This window comes from Bombina bombina, chromosome 6 (assembly GCF_027579735.1).
Source record: "Bombina bombina isolate aBomBom1 chromosome 6, aBomBom1.pri, whole genome shotgun sequence".
Classification (NCBI taxonomy): domain Eukaryota; kingdom Metazoa; phylum Chordata; class Amphibia; order Anura; family Bombinatoridae; genus Bombina; species Bombina bombina.
The window spans coordinates 872,290,496-872,315,022 of NC_069504.1; the positions used below are offsets into that span (position 1 = coordinate 872,290,496).

The following is a 24,527-nucleotide window of genomic DNA, read 5'->3' on the forward strand; positions in this document are numbered from 1 at the left end:
TCAATGTTTGTTTCCATAAATTATCATTGAAACAACTTATGTTATATTATTTAATTAAAATGTGCATTGGATAGCTTAAGTTATATTTATAAACAACAGAAAATGTTATAATATTACACTGTTCCCAACAAGCTACTTAAAGGGACACATTTTTGTAATATACATTTATTAGCAAAAATGCTTCTAATAAAAGCTATAGCTGTTTCATAAGTGTATTTAAGTATGCAATGTGCACCAGCATTTTAAACACAGCACTTGAACGGAGAGCCTAAGGTGCTTGTATCATCTGTTAATGACTTAGCTACAGTATTTAAAATGCTGGTGCACTGAGAATATCCAGCTATGCTTCACATGCATCAGCAGAGGAAAATGTTAATATTAAAACAGTGATAACCTTTACTAGAAGCATTTTTGCCAATACATGTATATTGCAAATTAAAGTACATATTATATTATTTTGTCTCTATACCAACTTGTTTTATGACTCTTTAACTCCTGGGAATATAGAATGTTACAGCACTACAGGTACATGAGTGACCTATATTGATCAGTAAAGGGAGATAAAAACAAAAGAGGACTATAATATTGCTGGTATGATTAAGTTTATCTGATATAATGTAAATTATTTGATGTAATGTCTATATTTTTATCTGTAATGTATACTAATTTGTATGTCCTCAATAAAAAAGAGCCTCCTTAACATCCACTGAACTGCATGTCTGCTTTCTGCTGGTTTGGTTCCCCTGTACATGATATACTGTCTTTTACGAACTGTGCAATCGTTTCACCTGTGAAAGACATAGGCCCATATTTATCAAGCTCCGAACTGAGCTTGAAGGGCTGTGTTTCTGGCGAGTCTTCAGATTCACCAGAAACACAAGTTATGAAGCAGCAGTCTAAAGACTGCTACTCCATAACCCTGTCTGCCTGCTCAGAGCAGTACGAGTACGATCGGGTTGATTGACAGCTCCCTGCTGGACGCCGATTGGCCGCGAGTCAGCAGGGGGCAGCGTTGCACCAGCATCTCTTGTAAGCTGCTGGTGCAATGCTGAATACGGAGAGCGTATTGCTCTCCGTATTCAGCAAGGTCTGGCGGACCTGATCCGCACTGTCGGATCAGGTCCGCCAGACCTTGATAAATAGAGGCCATAGCATGCTAGACACAGGGGCCTGCACCCACACACATACTTTCCCTTTCCCACACTTTATCCCTTCTTACCCTGACAGTATTAACCTGCCCTTTCACTTAACTCTTCCTCCCCCAAACATTACTATCTTACTTAACCATTTCCTTGTGTTTTTATTTAATTTCAGAACTTTTATTTGGTTTTATTTTTATTTTCTTCAGACTGCTATTTATTTATGTTTTACTCAATAATTATTTTCAGTGTTCTTACCCTTTCTTTCTCCTTAACCCTTGACTTTGACAAGTGATTACCTTAACCCTTCAATTTTTTCCTTCTTTCTATTAAAAATATTTTTCCCCTAAGTGTTTTGTGTTAGGATTCGTGTGGTTTTTTTTTAAGGACCTGTGTGAGGATAGTAAAGAGGTTTGTGCCCTGTATTTGTCCTCCATGTACCTGTAGATTTATGGAACTTTTGATACAAAATATCTGCTACTTTGAATATTCTTATAGAAATACATAATTTTGTTTTAGTTAAAGGGACTTTATATAGAACATAATACACAGTAATTGACTGGACTGGGTGCACAATTCATGTCTTGCTCAGCCCTCTTAGAAATGGGTGCACACAGCCAGCAAATATTTAATTCTATATAGGATAATACATTAACATTATCAAATACTTTATGGTATCTTATATTATCTATCCATTCAGGAACCAATTTTAATGGACGTTGAAAACCAGACAAGGGTGAGCAGGTTTATATTTTCCGGACTGACAGACAACAGGATTCTATCCCCAATTCTCTTCCTGTTTTTTTTGCTTGTTTATTTGATTACAGTCATTGGGAACATTGGCATGATGACTATGGTATATACTAAATCACATCTCCACACCCCCATGTACTGTTTCCTGGGAAATCTTTCCTTGGTGGACCTTTTATATTCCTCAGTAGTAACTCCAAAAATGTTGTCTGACTTGATATTCGAAAGTAAGTCAATCTCAATTGAGGGTTGTGCCATTCAGTTCTTTTCCTTCGCATCAATGGGTGTAACCGAGGCGCTTCTTCTTGCTGATATGTCATATGATAGATATGTTGCCATATGCAAGCCTCTCAACTATGTCTCTATCATGAACCAGAAAAAATGTGTTTGGCTTATTCTTCTGACTTTCTTTATCGGATTCTTCCAGTCATCAGTACAGACTGGGTGCATATTCCATCTTGATTTCTGTGACTCATATTATATAGATCATTTCTACTGTGACTTCCCACCATTGTTTAAACTTTCTTGTTCTGAGACATTTCCATGTCATCTGACCACAATTGTCTTTGTCTATTGTTTTGGAGGTGGTTCACTAATGATAATTCTTGTTTCCTATTCCTTTATTGTTTATACTATTCTCAATATTAAATCCTCTAAGGGTAGAAGCAAAGCCTTTAGCACATGTTCCTCTCACCTTACCTGCGTATCTATTTTGTATGGGACAGTCTTCTTCATATACTTGCGTCCTTCTTCTAGTGACTTTGAAAAACAAGATAAAGTAGTGGCTGTTTTCTATACCGTGATTATACCCATGCTCAATCCTTTGATCTACAGTTTTAGGAATAAAGATGTGCAAAATGTAATTAAGGGAACTATTCATAAAATTGTACAACAATAACCTTTATATTGAGTACTCTTGCTATTTGCATAATATATAAAACATATTAAAAAAAAGCCGCTCTTAGTTAAAAAAAATCTTTGCGAGTATACACAAAGGTATTTTGCAATAACGGTATAAGTGGTGTCTTAAAGGTATATTAAAAACAGCAGAGTTGTATAATTAACAAATGCCTAATGAAATGACAATGCGAAAGCACTAGGTCGGAATTTCAAATTAGTACAAATTTCAAAATGTATTTGCAAGTTGAAAGTAAAAAGTTTCTCTCACACGCTATTCCGATACACGCAAAAAGCCGTAGTTACAATATCGCAACTGCATTAACATATTCCTCCATACATTTTAATGCAGCATGAAAAGTGGAAAAAACCTAACACCCAACAAGTCATGCAAACCCGATCATGTTTAAATATGAAGATTGCATGAACATGATTTTTCTTGTTTTCAGCTACCTGACTATATATGTATACATATGTAGTTATGCGTTTATATGTGCATATATGTCTGTAAATACTTATATACACATGTAAATACATAAATGCATATGTACACACATCTATACATATATATATATATATATATATATATATACATATACATATTTAGACATGAATATTTATGTATCTCTATGTTAAATCTCTTGTTAAAGCAGCCCTTTTTTCTAACACCTTAGGCCTCATATCTTTTAGCCCTTATAACTTTTTATTGCAATATTTTTTTTAATTTTTATTAGATAGTGTTATTATGAGTATAGCTGTACTTTAAATGTATTGTTGATGTATTTTGTGCTACTTTTTATTCACGCATAACAGTTAAGCAGAGCTCTGAAGTCGTGCTATCCTGATACATGTTAAATTCAATTGTACTCAAGCAAATTTGTTTACTTTCAACTTGTAATATGCACGCTACTTCCAACGCACATTTAGAGCCGCGATAAACCCCTTACCGCTCACACACAACTGTTAGCATGCCACTCATAATCTAGCCCATTGTTTGGTACTCAGCTTCCTCTTACAGAGGGATATTGGTACAGACTGGAGTTTAGGCCGCTAGAGACTGTGATTCTTAACCCACTTCCCATGCCCTCTTTAGCAGTGCCATCAGAATAGAGATTAGTTCCTTGAAAAAATCTACATATTACTGTAAGGCTTATCTTTGCTTTTAAAGGAACATGAAACCCAAACCTTTTTTTTTCATGATTTAGGTAGAACATACAATTTTAAACAACTTTCCAGTTTACTTCTATTATCAAATTTGCTTCATTTTCTTGGTATCAATTGTTGAAGGAGCAGAAATTTTGGTTTCTAACTGAACACATGGGTGAGCCAATGACAATCAGTATATAAATGTAGTCACCAATCAGCAGCTAGAACCTAGGTTCTTTGCTGCTCTTGAAAGTTGTTTAAAATTGTATGTTCTGTCTAAATCATGAATGTCTAATTATGACTTTACTGTCACTTTAAGACATCATTATGTCTACAATGCATTTATTGTTTAATATCCCTTTAACTGACAAACAGATAGGGATGTGTTTTGAAGCTGCTATTTACAAACCATGTATGTCTTTTATTGCTAAGGTTTTCTTGCAATTGAGAAATATGCTTACTGTAAAATGTTATTTCTGTAAAAGTAATTGTGATTAAGATTTAATAAATCATAGTCAATAATTGATGTGAACTTCACCTTAAGGTTAATGTTAATAGTTTTCTGTAATACACACAAGGTGGGTATAGGGTGAGATGCGTTACAAGTTACTATAGTAATAGGGTACTTTGCCATGAGTATGAAGAGATAACAGAGTTCCGACTACTGGCCCTACATTGTATGGAATGTAGGGTGATCACACCGTGGGGCCGATTTATCATGGCCCGCATGGGGCCAAATACCCCTGTTCCCGCACGAGTCTTTATGCTTGCCGGAAACAGGCGTTAAGAAGAAGTGGTCTTAAGACCGCAGCTCTTTAACTCGTCCGCTGCCTCTGAGGCTGCAGACATCAATCTGCCCGATCACATTCGATCGGGTTGTTTGACACCCCCTACTAGCGGCCGATTGGTCATGAATCTGCAGGGAGCGGCATTGCACAAGTAGTTCACCAGAACTGCTTGTGCAATGTTAAAATAAGTGCAACGTTTTTAGTGTCTATAAAACAATGGGAGCTGCCATGTTGTAACTTAGGTTACCTTCTCTGCTGTAGCCAATTAGGGACAGTTGTAAATAGGTCACTAGAGTGTGCAGCCAATGGCTGTGTGGAATATAACAGTGTTCAGCACTTCCATTTCTAACAGGAACGGAAAAGATCACAATTTCAGAATGGAATTACAGGAAAAGGGAACAAAATAAATAACGGAAAGTATATTGCAGAGCTTTTTTTATACACAGTTTATCATTTTATATGACAATCTCAAAGTGTTTATTTAACTTTCTTAACACAGAAAAAGAGAGAGAAATCAGACGTATGCTAAAATGAGCTATTGGAACTGAATCTTAGAGAAGCAAATCCAGATTGTTGATAATTATGACACTAATCCATCTGAAACCATTACTTTCATATAAATGATATTATTGTATTTATATTTGAGGTTCTTTATTTTGCTTGAGTCTAGATGGCTTTGTATACTCACATATATGTTTGTTAAATACATTTTGTAAACTTAAACTTGATATTGTAAAGTCAGTATTAATGCTGGATTACTTTGGAAATTTAGCTTAAACCAATATGGGGTAGATTACAAGTGGAGCGCTAAATTATCACACGCCCACAAATGGGCAAATTTGCCTTTTTCCGGGCTCACGATAATTAACCAGCCATTACAAGTGTCTGTTAATTGCTACTGCAAGCTTATGGTAGCAATTAGTGCTCAGAAAACTAACCAGAGATCCGATCCCTGTTTAATTTCTAAATGTGCTCCAAATGCCCTCAAAATAGAGGGCATTATAGTTTTTTATTTTAAAAAAATGTAGCATTCTTTTTTTAAAAATAAAAACAACTGCACTAGGCAGTTTTTGAGGACTAAAACAGCGCTGAAAAGAGCTTTTACATTGCGGTCTATGGGAACCAGTAAATATATATGTATATGACTATATACATATATATTTGTGTGTTAATATGTGTTTATACTCATATTAACACATAAATATATATGTATATCACCATCGCTGCACTACTTACCCCCTTCGCTGCGCGAAGTTCTGATGCAGGGAAGATCCCTATAAAAAACTATTAAGGATAGTATATTAATTATTCTTTCGCTGTACTCACTGAGAATCATTTTAAAAGCTGGGTTAGCTTGTGCTTAATCTCCTAGAAAAATTCTCATTCTCAGTCAAACCAATATAAAGTTACATAAGGTATTACAGCATATAACCCATGCAATTATTGTTGCTTATATGAGGTATTTGGTGTAATACCATATGTATCTTTGTGTGCCAGAGTAATGCACCTTTCTTTCCTTCTTTTATATTAATTACGTTGTTTTGCAGTAGGCACTGCCCCTTTCTTTGTTACTTGGGTTAAACTGCTAGAGGAATCTGTGGTTATATCTTTCTGTTTACCCGTTGTTTTTATATTTATGAACAGGGGAGTTTCCAGGGTATGTCTGAAGCTCTCTCACAAGTCTTGTGTAAGGCTGTAAGTATTTTAAACAAGCTGGTCTCACTGATTATTTTTCACCAGCTGTACACAGGGGAAGTTTGTTCAAAATTTACAATACACTTATTTAACTGACAGAAAAGTAATATATTCTAAACTGTAGGCAAAGAAAGTTAAATTGTAATGAAAACATTTCAGTTTAAATTGTAATTGATGCAAACTAAGCCTTAATATGAGCCCCACGTGTTCTTCAGTTACTGCCTCTCTTTGCTGGGAAATTCTTTATCTCAGAGAGCTTCATTAGTTTCTATGGAAGGGAATCTTTCATTTTTCTGGGACTTTCAGTTTTAGCCCTTTTTCTTATAGAATTCAGTGAGTTTAGCCTCTGAAGTCTGCACTATAATGTCTCAACAAACTAGAGAATATTTGGCTATCTGGCACATAGAAAATAATGAAGCTCTCTGGGAAGCTGAAGGGCCTGATATTAAAAAACTCACCGGCATAAAGAAAAATCATGCAAAATCTTTGGTATTTTTGTAGACATTATAAGGTAATGTAGGTGTCTCTCCTTCGCATACAAAACCGTGCATAGTGAGATGAATACCTTTCAAATTAAAATTTGTGTTTCTAATTTTTTTTAGCTACCTCTCCATAATTAAGAGATGTCTTAGATCATCTCATCTGGTCGGTGAGCATTTAATATCAGGACTTAAGTATTGAACTTTGGTTTATGGAACAGCTATAATATAAGGAAGCACATACACAAAGTGATAAAATAAAGATATTTGATTTTAACTGCAAGCTCAACCCAATTTAATAGGTTGTGGTTTCAAAGCACAAAACAAGCTATTTCATATACACAAACCTGAAAATGCAATTTCTCATACATTTTAAACTCTTCAGTTGATATAACAAGTCATTGCAAATACAACTGAAAACAACTTCACAGTATACTATCTCTTTAAGCTGAATTTCGCATTGTAATTGTTGCGAGATTGATCCGACCTAGTTATCAAAGTCTACAGACTGGCAAAAGTTGAAATTTGTGACGTAACATACGTTCCGCTGGTCTCAATACAACGTAGATTGATGCTTACGTCATTACAGATGTTCCGAATACACATTAGACTCTATCTGACACTTTTTCCCAGTTATCAAACTTTTAACAGGTACACTCGCTGCTATTCGGACACATCGTACCTGGTTTTCAATCCGCCACCCTGGAGGCCGCAGATGCCATAGAAATCAATGAGAGTCTGAAAGCAGCGAAAGCTTATGTTCGATGCTGCACAACAAAAAATATAACCCATTGATTTCTATGGTAGAAAACAAGTAACGTTTACACCTAACACCTTAATATAAACCCCAAATCTAAACACCCCTAATCTGACGCCCCAAAACAGCCACAACCTAAATAAAGTTATTAACCCCTATCCCACCGCTCCCCAACATCGCCGCAACCTAAATAAAGTTATTAACCCCTATCCTGCCGCTCCCCTACACCACCGCCACTAAATAATCATATTAACCCCTAAACCTCTGGCCTCCCACATCACTACACTAACTAAACCTATTAACCCCTAAACTGTCAGCCCCCCACATCGCCAAAAACTAAATTAAGCTATTAACCCCTAAACCTAACAACCCTCTAACTTTAAATTAAAATTACAACACCCCTATCTTAATATTAATTAAAACTTACCTGTAGAATTAAAATAAACTATTTTAAACTATTAATTAACCTACCCTAACTATTATACTACAATAACATTATGCTACAATTAATTAAACTACTCAAATTATTTAAATATACTATTAAACCTTATTAAAAGTACTAAATTATAAATAAAATAATAAAAAAAACACTAAATTACGAAAAATAAATAAGAATTACACTTAAAGGGACAGTCTAGGCCAAAATAAACTTTCATGATTCGGATAGAGCATGCAATTTTAAACAATTTTCTAATTTTTTTTTTTTTTTTTTTTTTTTTAAATAAATTTTTATTGAGGGTTTTTCAAAATGATAACATAAAACCATGACCTAAACATAATGCAGAACATGGTAGTGATTGTTTTTACAATAATATAACAGGGAAAGAAAGCATAATATGGATGACAAAACATATCTGAAACCCTCCTTTTATATTTTTTATAGAAGACTGTGAGTAGCTATTATTCCGGGCTATAGTGGTGAAAGATGCTCTAAAAGAGCGCTGTAGCTACTAGATAGACCCCATTTGTCATTTGGTTGAATACTTCTTATTATTAAGGATAAGGTCATAATATCAAAAGCCAAAGAAGGAGCGAGGGGGAAAGTAGGGAAATGTCAGCGGGTAAGCACCGCTTATACAAATGATTTTTCTATGTATTTATATTATTACTTGCTTAAGTTATTTGAAAAAAGTACTGGGGATAGCAATGTAACTAGTTATGGTCACCAATAATGGGGGGGGGCGGGAGACCATGGAGAAGTTAATTGACTAAGTCTCTTATTCATTACAATACCATGCATGGCGTGGAAGACTAAGCTATATGGAAGTTAATAAATTTACGAATATCTCATAACATATAAGAGGTTTAATAAAGTTGGGAGTCTCCCCTAGCAGGACATATTTGTAAATGCCTGGTATAAAGTCAAGGCATATATAAGGTTATTTGAAGTATCCATGTTATAAGAAACAATAAAGCTATATGTAATGTACATTAATTATAGATGTCATAGGCCATATAGAATAAATGGAGTATGTGGAGGTGGGATTATATAACACAAAGCCGAGTTCGACATTAACAAAAGGAAAACACTTTATGTGGGAGTAGTTCTGTCTAGCTTGGGAACTCCATTTTGAAGCATGTAAACGATAAGATTATTAATAACATCTCTAAAATATATGAAATAACATAAAACATCTCAGTATTACATAATTTTGTAAGAGAGAGTTGTCATTAGACTAATGAGAAGTAGTTAATATAGAACAGTGGTAGTATTTATAACTTATGCCAACAAACAGACTGTTATATCTGGGTGCACCACATATTTTCTAAAATAAGTTGCTGTCTCTCTATAGGTGGGAGTCACCTTTAAAGGAGCGAGTATGTGTAGATCTATTGTAAGGTTAGGATCTCTATATGGCTTATCCTAAATCTCTACACTACAAGTAAAGGTAAATCCATAGGTAAAGCATGCTAGCTATATATATTATAACCTATAACCATTATGAACTTGAAAGTGTGTTGGCATTTGGCCAATAGTTGCAAAATACATTATATATGTAATCTATCAAACATATTACGCCTTCTATGTTAACATGAGTATTAACTGCTTTTTTTAAAAACAAAACGTGCGTGATATGTAATTTTAAGGTCCTATATCAGCAGTGCCCATAAACAAGGAGCATAGGACAGTGAATGAGATAGATTATAGTATTTGTTATAGTTATAGTGTTAGCCAAGGTATTTTCCACTGGCCTGACTGTGAATGTCCCATTACTCATAGAGGGGAGTAATTGCCAAGTACACTAGTATGAACATGGAACCCAAAAGGGATAATAGGCTATACTAAATTTGGGAAAATAGCGAGATTTGCTTCTGTAATAGTAAAGACTTGTTAAGGGTATGATAACGTACACCATTATTTAAGCATTAGAATAAACTAGGACCTATGAACTAATGCATACTCAGTCAACATAATATAGGAACACACTTCATGCCTGAGTTAAACAAAATGCAAAATTTATCCCTAAAAGTAATCAAAAGTGGGACACTTCTATAGGAACGGAGAGGCGATATTCAGATTAGTCACCTTACTGTAGGACTAACACACAGCAATATAAATATGTTAATCACTCAAACTTAGCTCCCGTATAGAGAGCATACTGTAACACCGGACTACCTTGTGAGAACAAATTTTGGCAAGTCCGTGTGCAGTGGCTTACGTTCTCATGTAAAGGGAGAGGTCTTTAATAATATTATTTTTTACCCCACTCCCGAGCTAGCGGTGATCCAGAGATGGAAGTGAGTGACTGGATCTTTACAGAAAGGAGTACTTCTTACGGAGGTGTGAAAGTCCATCAACGGATGCAGAGAACAAAATTGTATAGGGCTTATGCAAATGTCCAGCCGTCTCAGAAATAGATAAGCCTGAAATTTGAGCGGGTGGTTACAGCCTCAGCCGCACCGCATCCAGTATATATGCTAACTGACACTTGTGACTGCAGCACCTCCTCAAAAGGACCTGAGACTTCTAGCCGATTCCTCTTCTGTAGCGGTAGGGGGTATAACATCGATAACGATCGGGTATTGGATTCTCGGTGTAGGAACTTGACCTGAGAGAACACAGGTATTCGGTGCGTGCATCATTGTATTTTTGAAGCCAGATTTCTGTATGCCGGTCCACTGCAACTTTGTTCCCAAGGGAGATCAACCTACCTCCGCGATGTATGGGATCTGTCTGGGGAAGATCGTAGGCTCCTCTGGCTTGTTGCCAATCTCTGTCTTGAGAGAGTACTCTATGTAGCCGAGCAAGTCTAACTTCTGAACATCCTGAAGACAATAGCTCCATCTCCGCTGCCTCAGATAGCTTATGCGCTGTCACTCCCTTGTGCTCTTCTAGGTAGATTCTTAACTCTGGGCCTTCAACCGGCTTAACCACCGGAGCGCTAAGTTCACTTCACCGCTTACTCAGGGTGTCCTGTGGTGTCTCATAGCTTATAGCGTAAAGCTGCTTGCTTATTTCGGCCCAAACAGTTGCGGCTTTCACAGGGACAGTGGGCTCAGTATCTCTTATAAACTGGGTATTGATAGTGTTAAACGATTTCTTTTGAACGCCGCCATTTTGACTCCTGCGTGGACCAAAGAGCTGTATACTGAGCTGCGTAAGTAAATCGCTCATCTCCGAATAGTGCACTTCCAGGATCTTACAGCAGCGATCCTCAAATTTAACTAGTGCTGACTCCAGATCCATTTTCTTAGTGACAAAGCCAAGTGTTCTTCTAGACCTTTAGGAAAGGTTACACCTCGCCCGATCTGACCAAAATGCAAGGCCCCACAGTTTGTTGCAGTCTATATAGGTTAATATGCCATAAATTCAGGGTTTGTTCGCAAATTAGTAAGCAGGCATGATTGTCCTTTGTATCTATAAGGTTTTTGGGTCTAGCTCACTTGAATATTGGATGTACAAACATCTTTAACTAGGTACAGTACGGGAGCTCCATGAATATGTGTCTGCTCTCCTTGCCAGCCGGCTCCGCCCCCCTTTTTCTAATTTATTTTAATCACCAATTTTGCTTTGTTCTCTTGGTATTCTTAGTTGAAAGCTTAACCTAGGAGGTTCATATGCTAATTTCTTAGACCTTGAAGGCCACCTCTTTACAGAATGCATTTTAACAGTTTTTTACCACTAGAGGGTGTTAGTTTACGTATTTCATATAGATAACACTGGGCTCGTGCACGTGAAGTTATCTGGGAGCAGGCACTGATTGGCTAGACTACAAGTCTGTCAAAAGAACTGAAAAAAAGGGGCAGTTTGCAGAGGCTTAGATACAAGATAATCACAGAGGTTAAAAGTATATTATTATAACTGTGTTGATTATGCAAAACTGGGGAATGGGTAATAAAGGGATTATCTATCTTTTTAAACAATATAAATTCTGGTGTAGACTGTCCCTTTAATCTAATAGCCCTATCAAAATAAAAAAGCCCCCCAAAATAAAAAAAACCATAGCCTTTTAATTGCTAGACCAACTAAACAAATTGTATTTTATAAATGTATTTTATTAGCAAATAGTTGAATTCAGTTTTTCTGAAAGGTATTCTAAACAGGCAGGTATAGCCAACAGGTAAGCCAGTCCAGGCTAAAAGGTACAAATAACAAGAATGGCCAAGCAATTACCGGTAGCATATATTAATCTGGCAGTTATTATCCAGGCAGGTATAATATAGTAGCTAAATCCAAAAGGATCTATAAGCACTAATGTCCAGTATGTACAGTGACCAGCATGATAACCACAAAGATCAATCCATCTCTCATTTTGCATCAGAATTTTTCCACGAGAACAATTCAACAAACAGTGAAAATAGGTGTGCTATCAAAAACAGTATAGGCAATGAAGAGGCACACCACTTGGCATCTCGGTCCTGTGTGCAGGCAGCAGTGAGTATAACATCCCACTGTGGTGTAGCACTATTATGCTATTGTACGTTCCCAGGTTGAGCGCTTCTCTCTTTTTATTTATGTAAGTGATGTAGCACACTGTTAGCAATTTCACCTACACCTTGCACAACATCTCCCCCTCTCTAAACAAGGCAGTGTATACTGCTGGCTTTGACAGGTGCCAAAGGGCTATGACTGCATTCATAGGAAAGGAGAAAAGTGAAAATAATATAATTCAAACTAACAATGTCTTTTGAAAACAATATAATACAGTAGTCTACATTGAAGGTGGCCAGATTAAGTTAGTGTGTGAAGTATGCAAACCAAAATATTGCCAACAAATATAAAAAAGTAGGGCAGAGTAGATGGCAGTCCCCATCTGTCCTGTACTGAAATGCCAATCACTGCTGCTAACAAAAGTAGGACACATACGACTAGATTTAGAGTTGGGCGGTAGCCGTGAAAACCAGCGTTAAAGGCTCCTAGCGCTGGTTTTTACGGCCCTTTGGTATTTGGAGTCAGTCAGGAAAGGGTCTAACGCTCACTTTGCAGCCGCGACTTTTCCATACTGCAGATCCCCTTACGTCAATTGCATATCCTATCTTTTCAATGGGATCTTTCTAACGCTGGTATTTAGAGTTGTGGCTGAAGTGAGCGTTAGAAATCTAACGACAAAACTCCAGCCGCAGAAAAAAGTCAGTAGTTAAGAGCTTTCTGGGCTAACGCCGAATTATAAAGCTCTTAACTACTGTGCTCTAAAGTAAACTAACACCCATAAACTACCTATGTACCCCTAAACCGAGGTCCCCCCACATCGCCGCCACTCTATTAAATTTTTTAACCCCTAATCTGCCGCTCCGTACACCGCCGCCAGCTAAGTTATCCCTATGTACCCCTAATCTGCTGCCCCTAATACCACCGACACCTATATTATATTTATTAACCCCTAATCTGTCCCCCCAAAGTCGCCGCTACCTTACCTACACTTATTAACCCCTAATCTGCCGAGCGGACCTCACCGCTACTATAATAAATGTATTAACCCCTAATCCGCCTCACTCCCGCCTCAATAACCCTATAATAAATAGTATTAACCCCTAATCTGCCCTCCCTAACATCGCCGACACCTAACTTCAAGTATTAACCCCTAATCTGCCGATCGGAGCTCACCGCTACTCTAATAAATGTTTTAACCCCTAAAGCTAATTCTAACCCTAACCCTAACACCTCCCTAAATTAAATATAATTTTATTCTAAGGAAATAAATTAACTCTTATTAAATAAATTATTCCTATTTAAATCTAAATACTTACCTGTAAAATAAACCCTAATATAGCTACAATATAAATTATAATTATATTGTAGCTATTTTAGCATTAATATTTATTTTACAGGCAACTTTGTAATTATTTTAACCAGGTACAATAGCTATTAAATAGTTAATAACTATTTAATAGCTACCTAGTTAAAATAATTACAAAATTACCTGTAAAATAAATCCTAACCTAAGTTACAATTAAACCTAACACTACACTATCAATAAATAAATTAAATAAAATACCTACAATTATCTACAATTAAACCTAACACTACACTATCAATAAATTAATTAAATAAAATACCTACAAATAAATACAATTAAATAAACTAACTAAAGTACAAAAAATTAAAAAGAACTAAGTTACAAAAAATAAAAAAATATTTACAAACATTAGAAAAATATTACAACAATTTTAAACTAATTACACCTACTCTAAGCCCCCTAATAAAATAACAAAGACCCCCAAAATAAAAAAATGTCCTACCCTATTCTAAATTAAAAAAAGTTCAAAGCTCTTTTACCTTAAAAGCCCTGAAAAGGGCCCTTTGCGGGGCATGCCCCAAAGAATTCAGCTCTTTTGCATGGAAAAAAAAATATACAATACCACCCCCCCACATTACAACCCACCACCCACATACCCCTAATCTAACCCAAACCCCCATTAAATAAACCTAACACTAAGCCCCTGAAGATCTCCCTACCTTGTCTTCACCTCACCGGGTCCCGATCTGTCCAGAAGAGCCTCCGATGTCTTGATCCAAGCCCAAGCGGGGGGCTGAAGAGTGACGTCCATCCTCGGGCTGAAGTCTGGATCCAAGCGGCGGCTGAAGAAATCCATCATCGGGCTGAAGTCGGAAGTCCATCATCGGGATGAAGTCTTCTATCAAGCAGCATCTTCTTTCTTCCAGAGCGGAGCGGAGCCATCTTCTTCCCAGCCGACGCGGATCCATCCTCTTCTAACGACGCCTACTCGCCGAATGACGGTTCCTTTAAATGACGTCATCCAAGATGGCGTCCGTCGAATTCCGATTGGCTGATGGAATCAGCCAATCAGATTCAAGTTCAATCCGATTGGCTGATCCGATCAGCCAATCAGATTGAGCTCGCATTCTATTAGCTGTTCCAATCAGCCAATCAGAATTTTCCTACCTTAATTCCGATTGGCTGATAGAATCCTATCAGCCAATCGGAATACGACGGACGCCATCTTGGATGACGTCATTTAAAGGAACTGTCATTCGGCGAGTAGGCGTCGGTAGAAGAGGATGTTCCGCGTTGGCTGGAAGATGATGGCTCCAGAAGAAAGAAGATTGAAGATGCTGCTTCATAGAAGACTTCATCCCGATTATGGACTTCTTCAGCACCTGCTTGGATCAAGACTTCAGCCCGAGGATGGATGTCACTCTTCAGCCCCCCGCTTGGGCTTGGATCAAGACATCGGAGATTCTTCTGGACAGATCGGGACCCGGTGAGGTGAAGACAAGGTAGGGAGATCTTCAGGGGCTTAGTGTTAGGTTTATTTAAGGGGGGTTTGGGTTAGATTAGGGGTATGTGGGTGGTGGGTTGTAATGTGGGGGGGCGGGTATTGTATGTTTTTTTTTACAGGCAAAAGAGCTGAATTCTTTGGGGCATGCCCCGCAAAGGGCCCTTTTCAGGGCTGGTAAGGTAAAAGAGCTTTGAACTTTTTTTTAATTTAGAATAGGGTAGGGCATTTTTTTATTTTGGGGGTCTTTGTTATTTTATTAGAGGGCTTAGAGTAGGTGTAATTAGTTTAAAATTGTTGTAATATTTTTCTAATGTTTGTAAATATTTTTTTATTTTTTGTAACTTAGTTCTTTTTAATTTTTTGTACTTTAGTTAGTTTATTTAATTGTATTTATTTGTAGGTATTTTATTTAATTAATTTATTGATAGTGTAGTGTTAGGTTTAATTGTAGATAATTGTAGGTAGTTTATTTAATTTATTTATTGATAGTGTAGTGTTAGGTTTAATTGTAACTTAGGTAAGGATTTATAATACAGGTAATTTTGTAATTATTAACTATTTAATAGCTATTGTACCTGGTTAAAATAAATACAAAGTTGCCTGTAAAATAAATATTAATCCTAAAATAGCTACAATATAATTATAATTTATATTGTAGCTATATTAGGGTTTATTTTACAGGTAAGTATTTAGATTTAAATAGGAATAATTTATTTAATAAGAGTTAATTTATTTAGTTAGAATAAAATTATATTTAACTTAGGGGGGTGTTAGGGGTAGGGTTAGAATTAGCTTTAGGGGTTAAAAAATTTATTAGAGTAGCGGTAAGATACGATCGGCAGATTAGGGGTTAATACTTGAAGTTAGGTGTTGGCGATGTTAGGGAGGGCAGATTAGGGGTTAATACTATTTATTATAGGGTTATTGAGGCGGGAGTGAGGCGGATTAGGGGTTAATAACTTTATTATAGTAGCGGTGCGGTCCGCTCGGCAGATTAGGGGTTAATAAGTGTAGGCAGGTGGAGGCTATGTTGAGGGGGGCAGATTAGGGGTTAATAAATATAATATAGGGATCGGCGGTGTTAGGGGCAGCAGATTAGGGGTACATAGCTATAATGTATCTTGCGGTGGTGTACGGAGCGGCAGATTAGGGGTTAATAATAATATGCATGTGTCAGCGATAGCGGGGTCGGCAGATTAGGGGTTAATAAGTGTAAGGTTAGGGGTGTTTAGACTCGGGGTTCATGTTAGGGTGTTAGGTGCAGACTTAGGAAGTGTTTCCGCATAGCAAACAATGGGGCTGCGTTAGGAGCTGAACGCTGCTTTTTTGCAGGTGTTAGGTTTTTTTTTCAGCTCAAACAGCCCCATTGTTTTCTATGGGGATATTGTGCACGAGCACGTTTTTGAAGCTGGCCGCGTCCGTAAGCACCGCTGGTATCGAGAGTTGCAGTGGCGTTAAATTATGCTCTATGCTCCTTTTTTAGAGCCTAACGCAGCCATTGGGGGGTAGTTATCAAGCCGTCTACTTTTCTGGCTTCGCCGGCCCAATACGCCCGCCTAAGCTCGCCTCACATCGCGCCGCGGACCTGAAAAAATACGCCTAAGTTATCAAATAAAGCTGTCAAAAAGCCGCAGGGTGATGAGCAGCGGACTGTGAGAGTTATCACACATCCGATCTCGCTGCCCTTCGGCTTTTTCCCAGCTTTATTGCTAGCCTGTCACTAAGCACTCACACTAAACTACACTGTTCTACCCCCTATACCGGCGCCCCCGGAGCCCCCCGCAACTCAATAAAGTTACTAACCCCTAAACCGCCGCTCCTAGACCCCGCCGCAACTCTTATAAATGTATTAACCCCTAAACCGCCGCTCCCGGACACCGCTGCCACCTACAGTATACCTAGTAACCCCTATCCTGCCCCCCTACACCGTCGCCCTCTATTATAAAGTTATTAACCCCTATCCTGCTGATCCCGCACCTCTCCGCAACTAAATAAATAGTTTAACCCCTAAACCGCCGCTCCCTGAACCCGCCGCAACCTATATTAAACCTATTAACCCCTATCCTGCCCCCCCTACACTGTCGTCACCTATAATAAATTTATTAACCCCTAATTTGCCTCCCCTACACCGTCGCCCCTATAATAAATTTATTAACCCCTATCCTGCCCCCCACTACGCCGCCGCCACTGTAATAAAATTATTAACCCTTAAACCTAAGTCTAAACCTAACCCTAACGCCCCCCTAACTTAAATATTAATTAAATAAATCTAAATAAATTAACTCTTATTAACTAAATGAATCCTATTTAAAACTAAATACTTACCTTTAAAATAAACCCTAATATAGCTACAATATAAATAATAATTATATTCTAGCTATCTTAGGATTTATTTTTATTTTACAGGCAACTTTCAATTTATTTTAACTAGGTACAATAGCTATTAAATAGTTATTAACTATTTAATAGCTTACCTAGCTAAAATAAAGAGAAATGTACCTGTTAAATAAATCCTAACCTAAGTTACAATTACACCTAACACTACACTATACTTTAATAAATTATTCCTATTTAAAAATAAATACTTACCTGTAAAATAAACCCTAAGATAGCTACAATATAATTAATAATTATATTATAGCTATCTTAGGATTTATATTTATTTTACAGGTAACTTTGTATTTATTTTAGCTATTTAGAATAGTTATTAAATAGTTATTAACTATTTAATAACTACCTAGCTAAAAGAAATACAAAATTACCTGTAAAATAAATCCTAACTTAAGTTACAATTAAACCTAATACTACACTATCATTAAATTAATTAAATAAACTACCTACAAATAACTACAATTAAATACAATTACATAAACTAACTAAAGTACAAAAAATAAAAAAAGCTAAGTTACAAAAAATAAAAAAATAAGTTACAAACATGTTAAAAATATTACAACATTTTTAAGCTACTTACACCTAATCTAAGCCCCCTAATAAAATAACAAACCCCCCCAAAATAAAAAAATGCCCTACCCTATTCTAAATTAAATAAATTTCAAAGCTCTTTTACCTTACCAGCCCTTAAAAGGGCCATTTGTGGGGGCATGCCCCAAAGAAAACAGCTCTTTTGCCTGTAAAAGAAAAATACAACCCCCCCCAACATTAAAACCCACCACCCACATACCCCTAATCTAACCCAAACCCCCCTTACAAAAACCTAACACTAATCCCCTGAAGATCATCCTACCTTTAGTTGTCTTCACTCAGCCGAGCCACCGATGGAACTGAAGAGGACATCCGGAGCGGAAGAAGTTAATCTTCCAAGCGGCGCTGAAGAAATCTTCCATCCGATGAAGTCATCATCCAGGCGGCGCTGAAGAAAAGTCTTCGATCCGGCCAATGTCATCTTCAAAGAGGCGCTGAAGAGGTCTTCTATCCGGGCGAAGTCATCTTCCAAGCCGGGTCTTGAATCTTCCTTCCGCCGACGCGGAACCACCTTCTTCACCGACGGACTACGACGAATGACGGCTCCTTTAAGGGACGTCATCCAAGATGGCGTCCCCTCAATTCCGATTGGCTGATAGGATTCTATCAGCCAATCGGAATTAAGGTAGGAAAATTCTGATTGGCTGATGGAATCAGCCAATCATATTCAAGTTCAATCCGATTGGCTGATCCAATCAGCCAACCAGATTGAGCTCGCATTCTATTGGCTGATCGGAACAGCCAATAGAATGCGAGCTCAATCTGATTGGCTGATTCCATCATCCAATCAGATTTTTCCTACCTTAATTCCGATTGGCTGATAGAATCCTATCAGCCAATCGGAATTGAGGGGACGCCATCTTGGATGACGTCCCTTAAAGAAGCCGTCATTCGTCGTAGTCCGTCGGTGAAGAAGGTGGTCCGCGTCAGCGGAAGGAAGATTCAAGACCCGGCTTGGAAGATGACTTCGCCCGGATAGAAGACCTCTTCAGCGCCTCTTTGAAGATGACATCGGCCGGATCGAAGACTTTTCTTCAGCGCCGCCTGGATGATGACTTCATCGAATGGAAGATTTCTTCAGCGCCGCTTGGAGGATTAACTTCTTCCGCTCCGGATGTCCTCTTCAGTTCCATCGGTGGCTTGGCTGAGTGAAGACAACTAAAGGTAGGATGATCTTCAGGGGATTAGTGTTAGGTTTTTGTAAGGGGGGTTTGGGTTAGATTAGGGGTATGTGGGTGGTGGGTTTTAATGTTGGGGGGGTTGTATTTTTCTTTTACAGGCAAAAGAGCTGTTTTCTTTGGGGCATGCCCCCACAAATGGCCCTTTTAAGGGCTGGTAAGGTAAAAGAGCTTTGAAATTTATTTAATTTAGAATAGGGTAGGGCATTTTTTTATTTTGGGGGGGTTTGTTATTTTATTAGGGGGCTTAGATTAGGTGTAAGTAGCTTAAAATTGTTGTAATATTTTTTAACATGTTTGTAACTTTATTTTTTTATTTTTTTGTAACTTAGCTTTTTTTATTTTTTGTACTTTAGTTAGTTTATGTAATTGTATTTAATTGTAGTTATTTGTAGGTAGTTTATTTAAATAATTTAATGATAGTGTAGTATTAGGTTTAATTGTAACTTAAGTTAGGATTTATTTTACAGGTAATTTTGTATTTCTTTTAGCTAGGTAGTTATTAAATAGTTAATAACTATTTAATAACTATTCTAACTAGCTAAAATAAATACAAAGTTACCTGTAAAATAAATATAAATCCTAAGATAGCTATAATATAATTATTAATTATATTGTAGCTATCTTAGGGTTTATTTTACAGGTAAGTATTTATTTTTAAATAGGAATAATTTATTAAAGTATAGTGTAGTGTTAGGTGTAATTGTAACTTAGGTTAGGATTTATTTTACAGGTACATTTCTCTTTATTTTAGCTAGGTAAGCTATTAAATAGTTAATAACTATTTAATAGCTATTGTACCTGGTTAAAATAAATTGAAAGGTACCTGTAAAATAAAAATAAATCCTAAAATAGCTAGAATATAATTATTATTTATATTGTAGCTATATTAGGGTTTATTTTAAAGGTAAGTATTTAGTTTTAAATAGGATTCATTTAGTTAATAAGAGTTAATTTATTTAGATTTATTTAATTAATATTTAAGTTAGGGGGGCGTTAGGGTTAGGGTTAGACTTAGGTTTAGGGGTTAATAATTTTATTACAGTGGCGGCGGTGTAGTGGGGGGCAGGATAGGGGTTAATAAATTTATTATAGGTGGCGACGGTGTAGGGGGGGCAGATTAGGGGTTATTAAATTTATTATAGGTGGCGACGGTGTAGGGGGGGCAGAATAGGGGTTAATACATTTAATATAGGTTGCGGCGGGTTCAGGGAGCGGCGGTTTAGGGGTTAATACATTTATTATAGTTGCGGTGGGCTCCGGGAGCGGCGGTTTAGGGGTTAATATGTATAGAGTAGCTTGCGGTGGGCTCCGGGAGCGGCGGTTTAGGGGGTAATAACTTTATTTAGTTGCGGCGGTGTAGGGGGGACAGATTAGTGGTGTTTAGACTCGGGGTACAGGTTAGGGTGTTAGGTGTAGACAGCTCCCATAGGAATGAATGGGATGTCTGTCAGCAGCGAACTTGTACTTTCGCTATGGTCAGACTCCCATTGATTCCTATGGGATCCGCCGCCTCCAGGGGTGGCGGTTTGAAAACCAGGTACGCTGGGCCGGAAAAGTGCCCAAAGCTATAGGACACAGATGAAAGGGAGGGACAAGACAGGAACCTAAATGGAAGGCACCACTGCTTGAAGAACCTTTCTCCCAAAACCAGCCTCCGAAGAAGCAAAAGTATCAAATTTGGAAAATTTGGAAAAAGTATGAAGAGACGACCAAGTTGCAGCCTTGCAAATCTGTTCAACAGAAGCATTGTTTTTAAATGCCCATGAGGATGCCACAGCCCTAGTAGAATGAGCCGTAATTCTCTCAGGAGGCTGCTGTCCAGCAGTTTCATATGCCAGACCGATGATACTCTTCAGCCAAAAAGAAAGAGCGGTAGCCGTAGCTTTCTGGCCCCTATGCTTTCCAGAAAAAACAACAAGTAAAGAAGAACATTGACGAAAGTCTTTAGTCGCCTGCAAGTAAAACTTCAGGGCACGAACCAGGAAGGAATCCAGGAAGGAATCCAGGTTTGGTACGTAGAAACACCTTCATCAGAATGAAAGATAAGTTAAGGCGAATCACATTGTAACACTGAAAGCTCAGAAACTCTGTGAGCAGAAGAAATAGCAACCAAAAACAAAACTTTCCAAGATAATAACTTAATATCTATGGAATGCATGGGTTCAAACAGAACCCCTTGAAGAACATTAAGAACTAAATTCAAACTCCATGGTGGAGCAATTGGTCTAAACACAGGCTTGATTCTGGTCAGAGCCTGACAAAAAGAATGAACATCTGAAACATCTGCCAAACGTTTGTGTAGTAAAATTGACAAAGCAGAAAGTTGTCCATTTAAGGAACTTGCTGATAACCCTTTCTCCAATCCCTCTTGGAGAAAAGACAGAATTCTGGGAATCCTAATTCTAACAGGCTAACGTGCCTGAATCAAAGTATCAATGACCGAATCAGAGAACCCACGCTTAGATAAAATCAAGTGTTCAATCTCCACACAGTCAGTTGCAGAGAAACTAGATTTGGGTGTTGAAAAGGTCCCTGAATGAGCAGGTCCTGCCTCAATGGAAGCCTCCACGGTGGCAGAGAGGACATGTCCACTAGATCGGCATACCAAGTCCTGCGAGGCCACGCAGGCATGATTAGAATTACTGAAGCCCTCTCCTGTTTGATCCGAGCAATCACCCAGGGAAGGAGAGCAAACGGTGGAAACACATATGCTAGGTTGAACGTCCAAGGCACTGCCAAGGCATCTATCAGTTCGTGGACCTGTATCTCGGGAGCTTGGCATTCTAATGAGATGCCATCAGATCCAATTCTGGTGTGCCCCATCTGAGAATCAGAGTGGCAAAGATCTACGGATGAAGTTCCCACTTCCCCGGATGAAACGTCTGTCTGCTTAAAAAGTCCGCTTCCCAGTTGTCCACTCCTGGGATGTACATTGCTGACAGATAACAAGAGTGAGCCTCCGCCCACTGAATTATCCTCGATACTTCTGTCATCGCTAAGGGACTCCTTGTTCCCCCTTGATGATTGATGTAAGCCGCAGTCGTGATGTTGTCCGACTGAAAGCGAATGAATTTGGCCGAAGCCAACTGAGGCCACGCCTGAAGCGCATTGAATATTGCTCTCAACTCCAGAATATTGATTGGAAGTAGAGACTTCGGCTGAGTCCACACACCCTGAGCCTTCAGGAAATTCCAGACTGAGCCCAACATAGTAGACTGGGACAGATGATCTGACGACAACCACCAAAGAAGAGAGTCTCTTGTCTCCTGATCCAGGTCTATCTGAGGAGACAAATTTGCATAATCTCCATTCCACTGCCTGAGCATGCTCAATTGTAGTGGTCTGAGATGAAAACGAGCAAAAGGAACGATGTCCATTGCCGCCACCATCAATCATATTGCCTCCATGCACTGGGCCACTGATGGCCGAGGATTGGACTGAAGGGTTCGGCATGTATTCAGAATCTTCAATTTTCTGACTTCCGTCAAGAAGATTTTCATGGATATGGAATCTATCAGCGTTTCCAAGAAGGTAACCCTTGTCTGTGGATTTAGTGAACTCTTTTCTAGATTCACATTCCACCCATGAGTCCTCAGGAAGGACAGGACTATGTCTGTATGAGACTTTGTCAGATGGTAAGACGATGCCTGAATCAGAATATCGTCCAGATAAGGCGCCACTGCAAAACCCTGCGGCCTGAGAACCGCCAGGAGGGACCCTAGAACCTTCGTGAAGATCCTGGGTGCCGTGGCCAACCTGAAGGGAAGAGCCACTGACTGAAAATGTTTGTCTAGAAAGGCAAACTTTAGGAACTGGTGATGATCCTTGTGGATAAGAATATAAAGATATGCATACTTCAAGTCCACGGTAGTCATATATTGACCTTCCTGGATCAATGGCAGAATTGTTTGAATAGTCTCCATCTTGAAGAATGGGACTCTGAGAAACTTGTTTACACTCTTTAGATCTAAAATGGGTCGAAACGTTCCCTCTTTTTTGGGAACTACGAAAAGATTTGAGTAAAACCTCTGTCCCTGTTCCAGTCTTGGAATGGGGTGAATTACTCCCATAGTAGAGAGGTCTCTTACACAAAGTAAGAATGCCTCTCTTTTTATCTGGTTTGCAGATAATCGTGAAAGAAGAAACCTCCCCCTTGGGAGAGAATTTTTGAATTCCAGCTGATACCTTTGGGACATGATTTCCAGTGCCCAAGGACCCTGCACATCTCTTACCCAAGCCTGGGCAAAGAGAGACAGCCTGCCCCCTACTAGATCTGGTCCCGGATCGGGGGCCGCCCCTTCATGCTGTCTTGGTAGCAGCAGCGGGCTTCTTGGGTTGCTTACACTTATTCCAAGCCTGGTTGGGTCTCCATATGGTCTTGGCCGGAGCAAAGTTCCCTTCTTGCTTGGCAGATGAAGTGGAAGAAGAGGGGACTCCTTTGAAGTTCCAAAAGGAACTAAAATTATTTTGTTTACCCCTCAGCTTAGAAGTACTATCCTGAGGTAGGAGATGACCCTTACCTCCCATGTCAGAAATGATTTCTTTCAAGTCAGGCCTGAATAGGGTTTGACTTTGATGACACATCAGCAGACCAAGACTTTAACCATAACACTCTATGCGCTAAAATGGCAAATCCAGCATTCTTAGCCGCCAATTTGGCAACCTGAAAGGCGACATCCATAATAAAAGAATTAGCCAGCTTGAGAGCCTTAATTCTATCTAAAATATCCTCTAAGGGAGTCTCAAACTTAAGAGACTCTTCTAAGGCATCAAACCAGAAGGCCGCCACAGCGGTAACTGGTACAATGCAGACCGTTGGTTGTAAAAGGAAGCCCTGATGAATAAAGAGCTTCTTTAGTAAACCCTCCAATTTTTTATCCATTGGGTCTTTGAAAGCACAACTGTCTTCAATAGGAATAGTTGTACGCTTAGCTAGGGTAGATATAGCTCCTTCCACCCTAGGGACTGACTGCCAAGAGTCCCGAATGGTGTCAGCTATGGGATACATCTTTTTAAAATTAGGGGACGGT

General features: G+C 38.3%; 1 protein-coding gene across 1 annotated transcript; it reads left to right on the forward strand.

Annotated features, from left to right (window-relative positions):
• Positions 1-1,851: 1,851 nt before the first annotated feature.
• LOC128664749 (olfactory receptor 1020-like) lies at positions 1,852-2,787 on the forward strand. Its single transcript, XM_053719556.1, has one exon. The coding sequence runs from the start codon at positions 1,852-1,854 to the stop codon at positions 2,785-2,787; it is 936 nt and encodes a 311-aa protein (XP_053575531.1).
• Positions 2,788-24,527: the final 21,740 nt, after the last annotated feature.

Coding starts and splice junctions, on each gene's coding strand:
- LOC128664749 (XM_053719556.1), top strand. CDS start 1,852: ATGGACGTTGAAAACCAGACAAGGGTGAGCAGGTTTATATTTTCCGGA.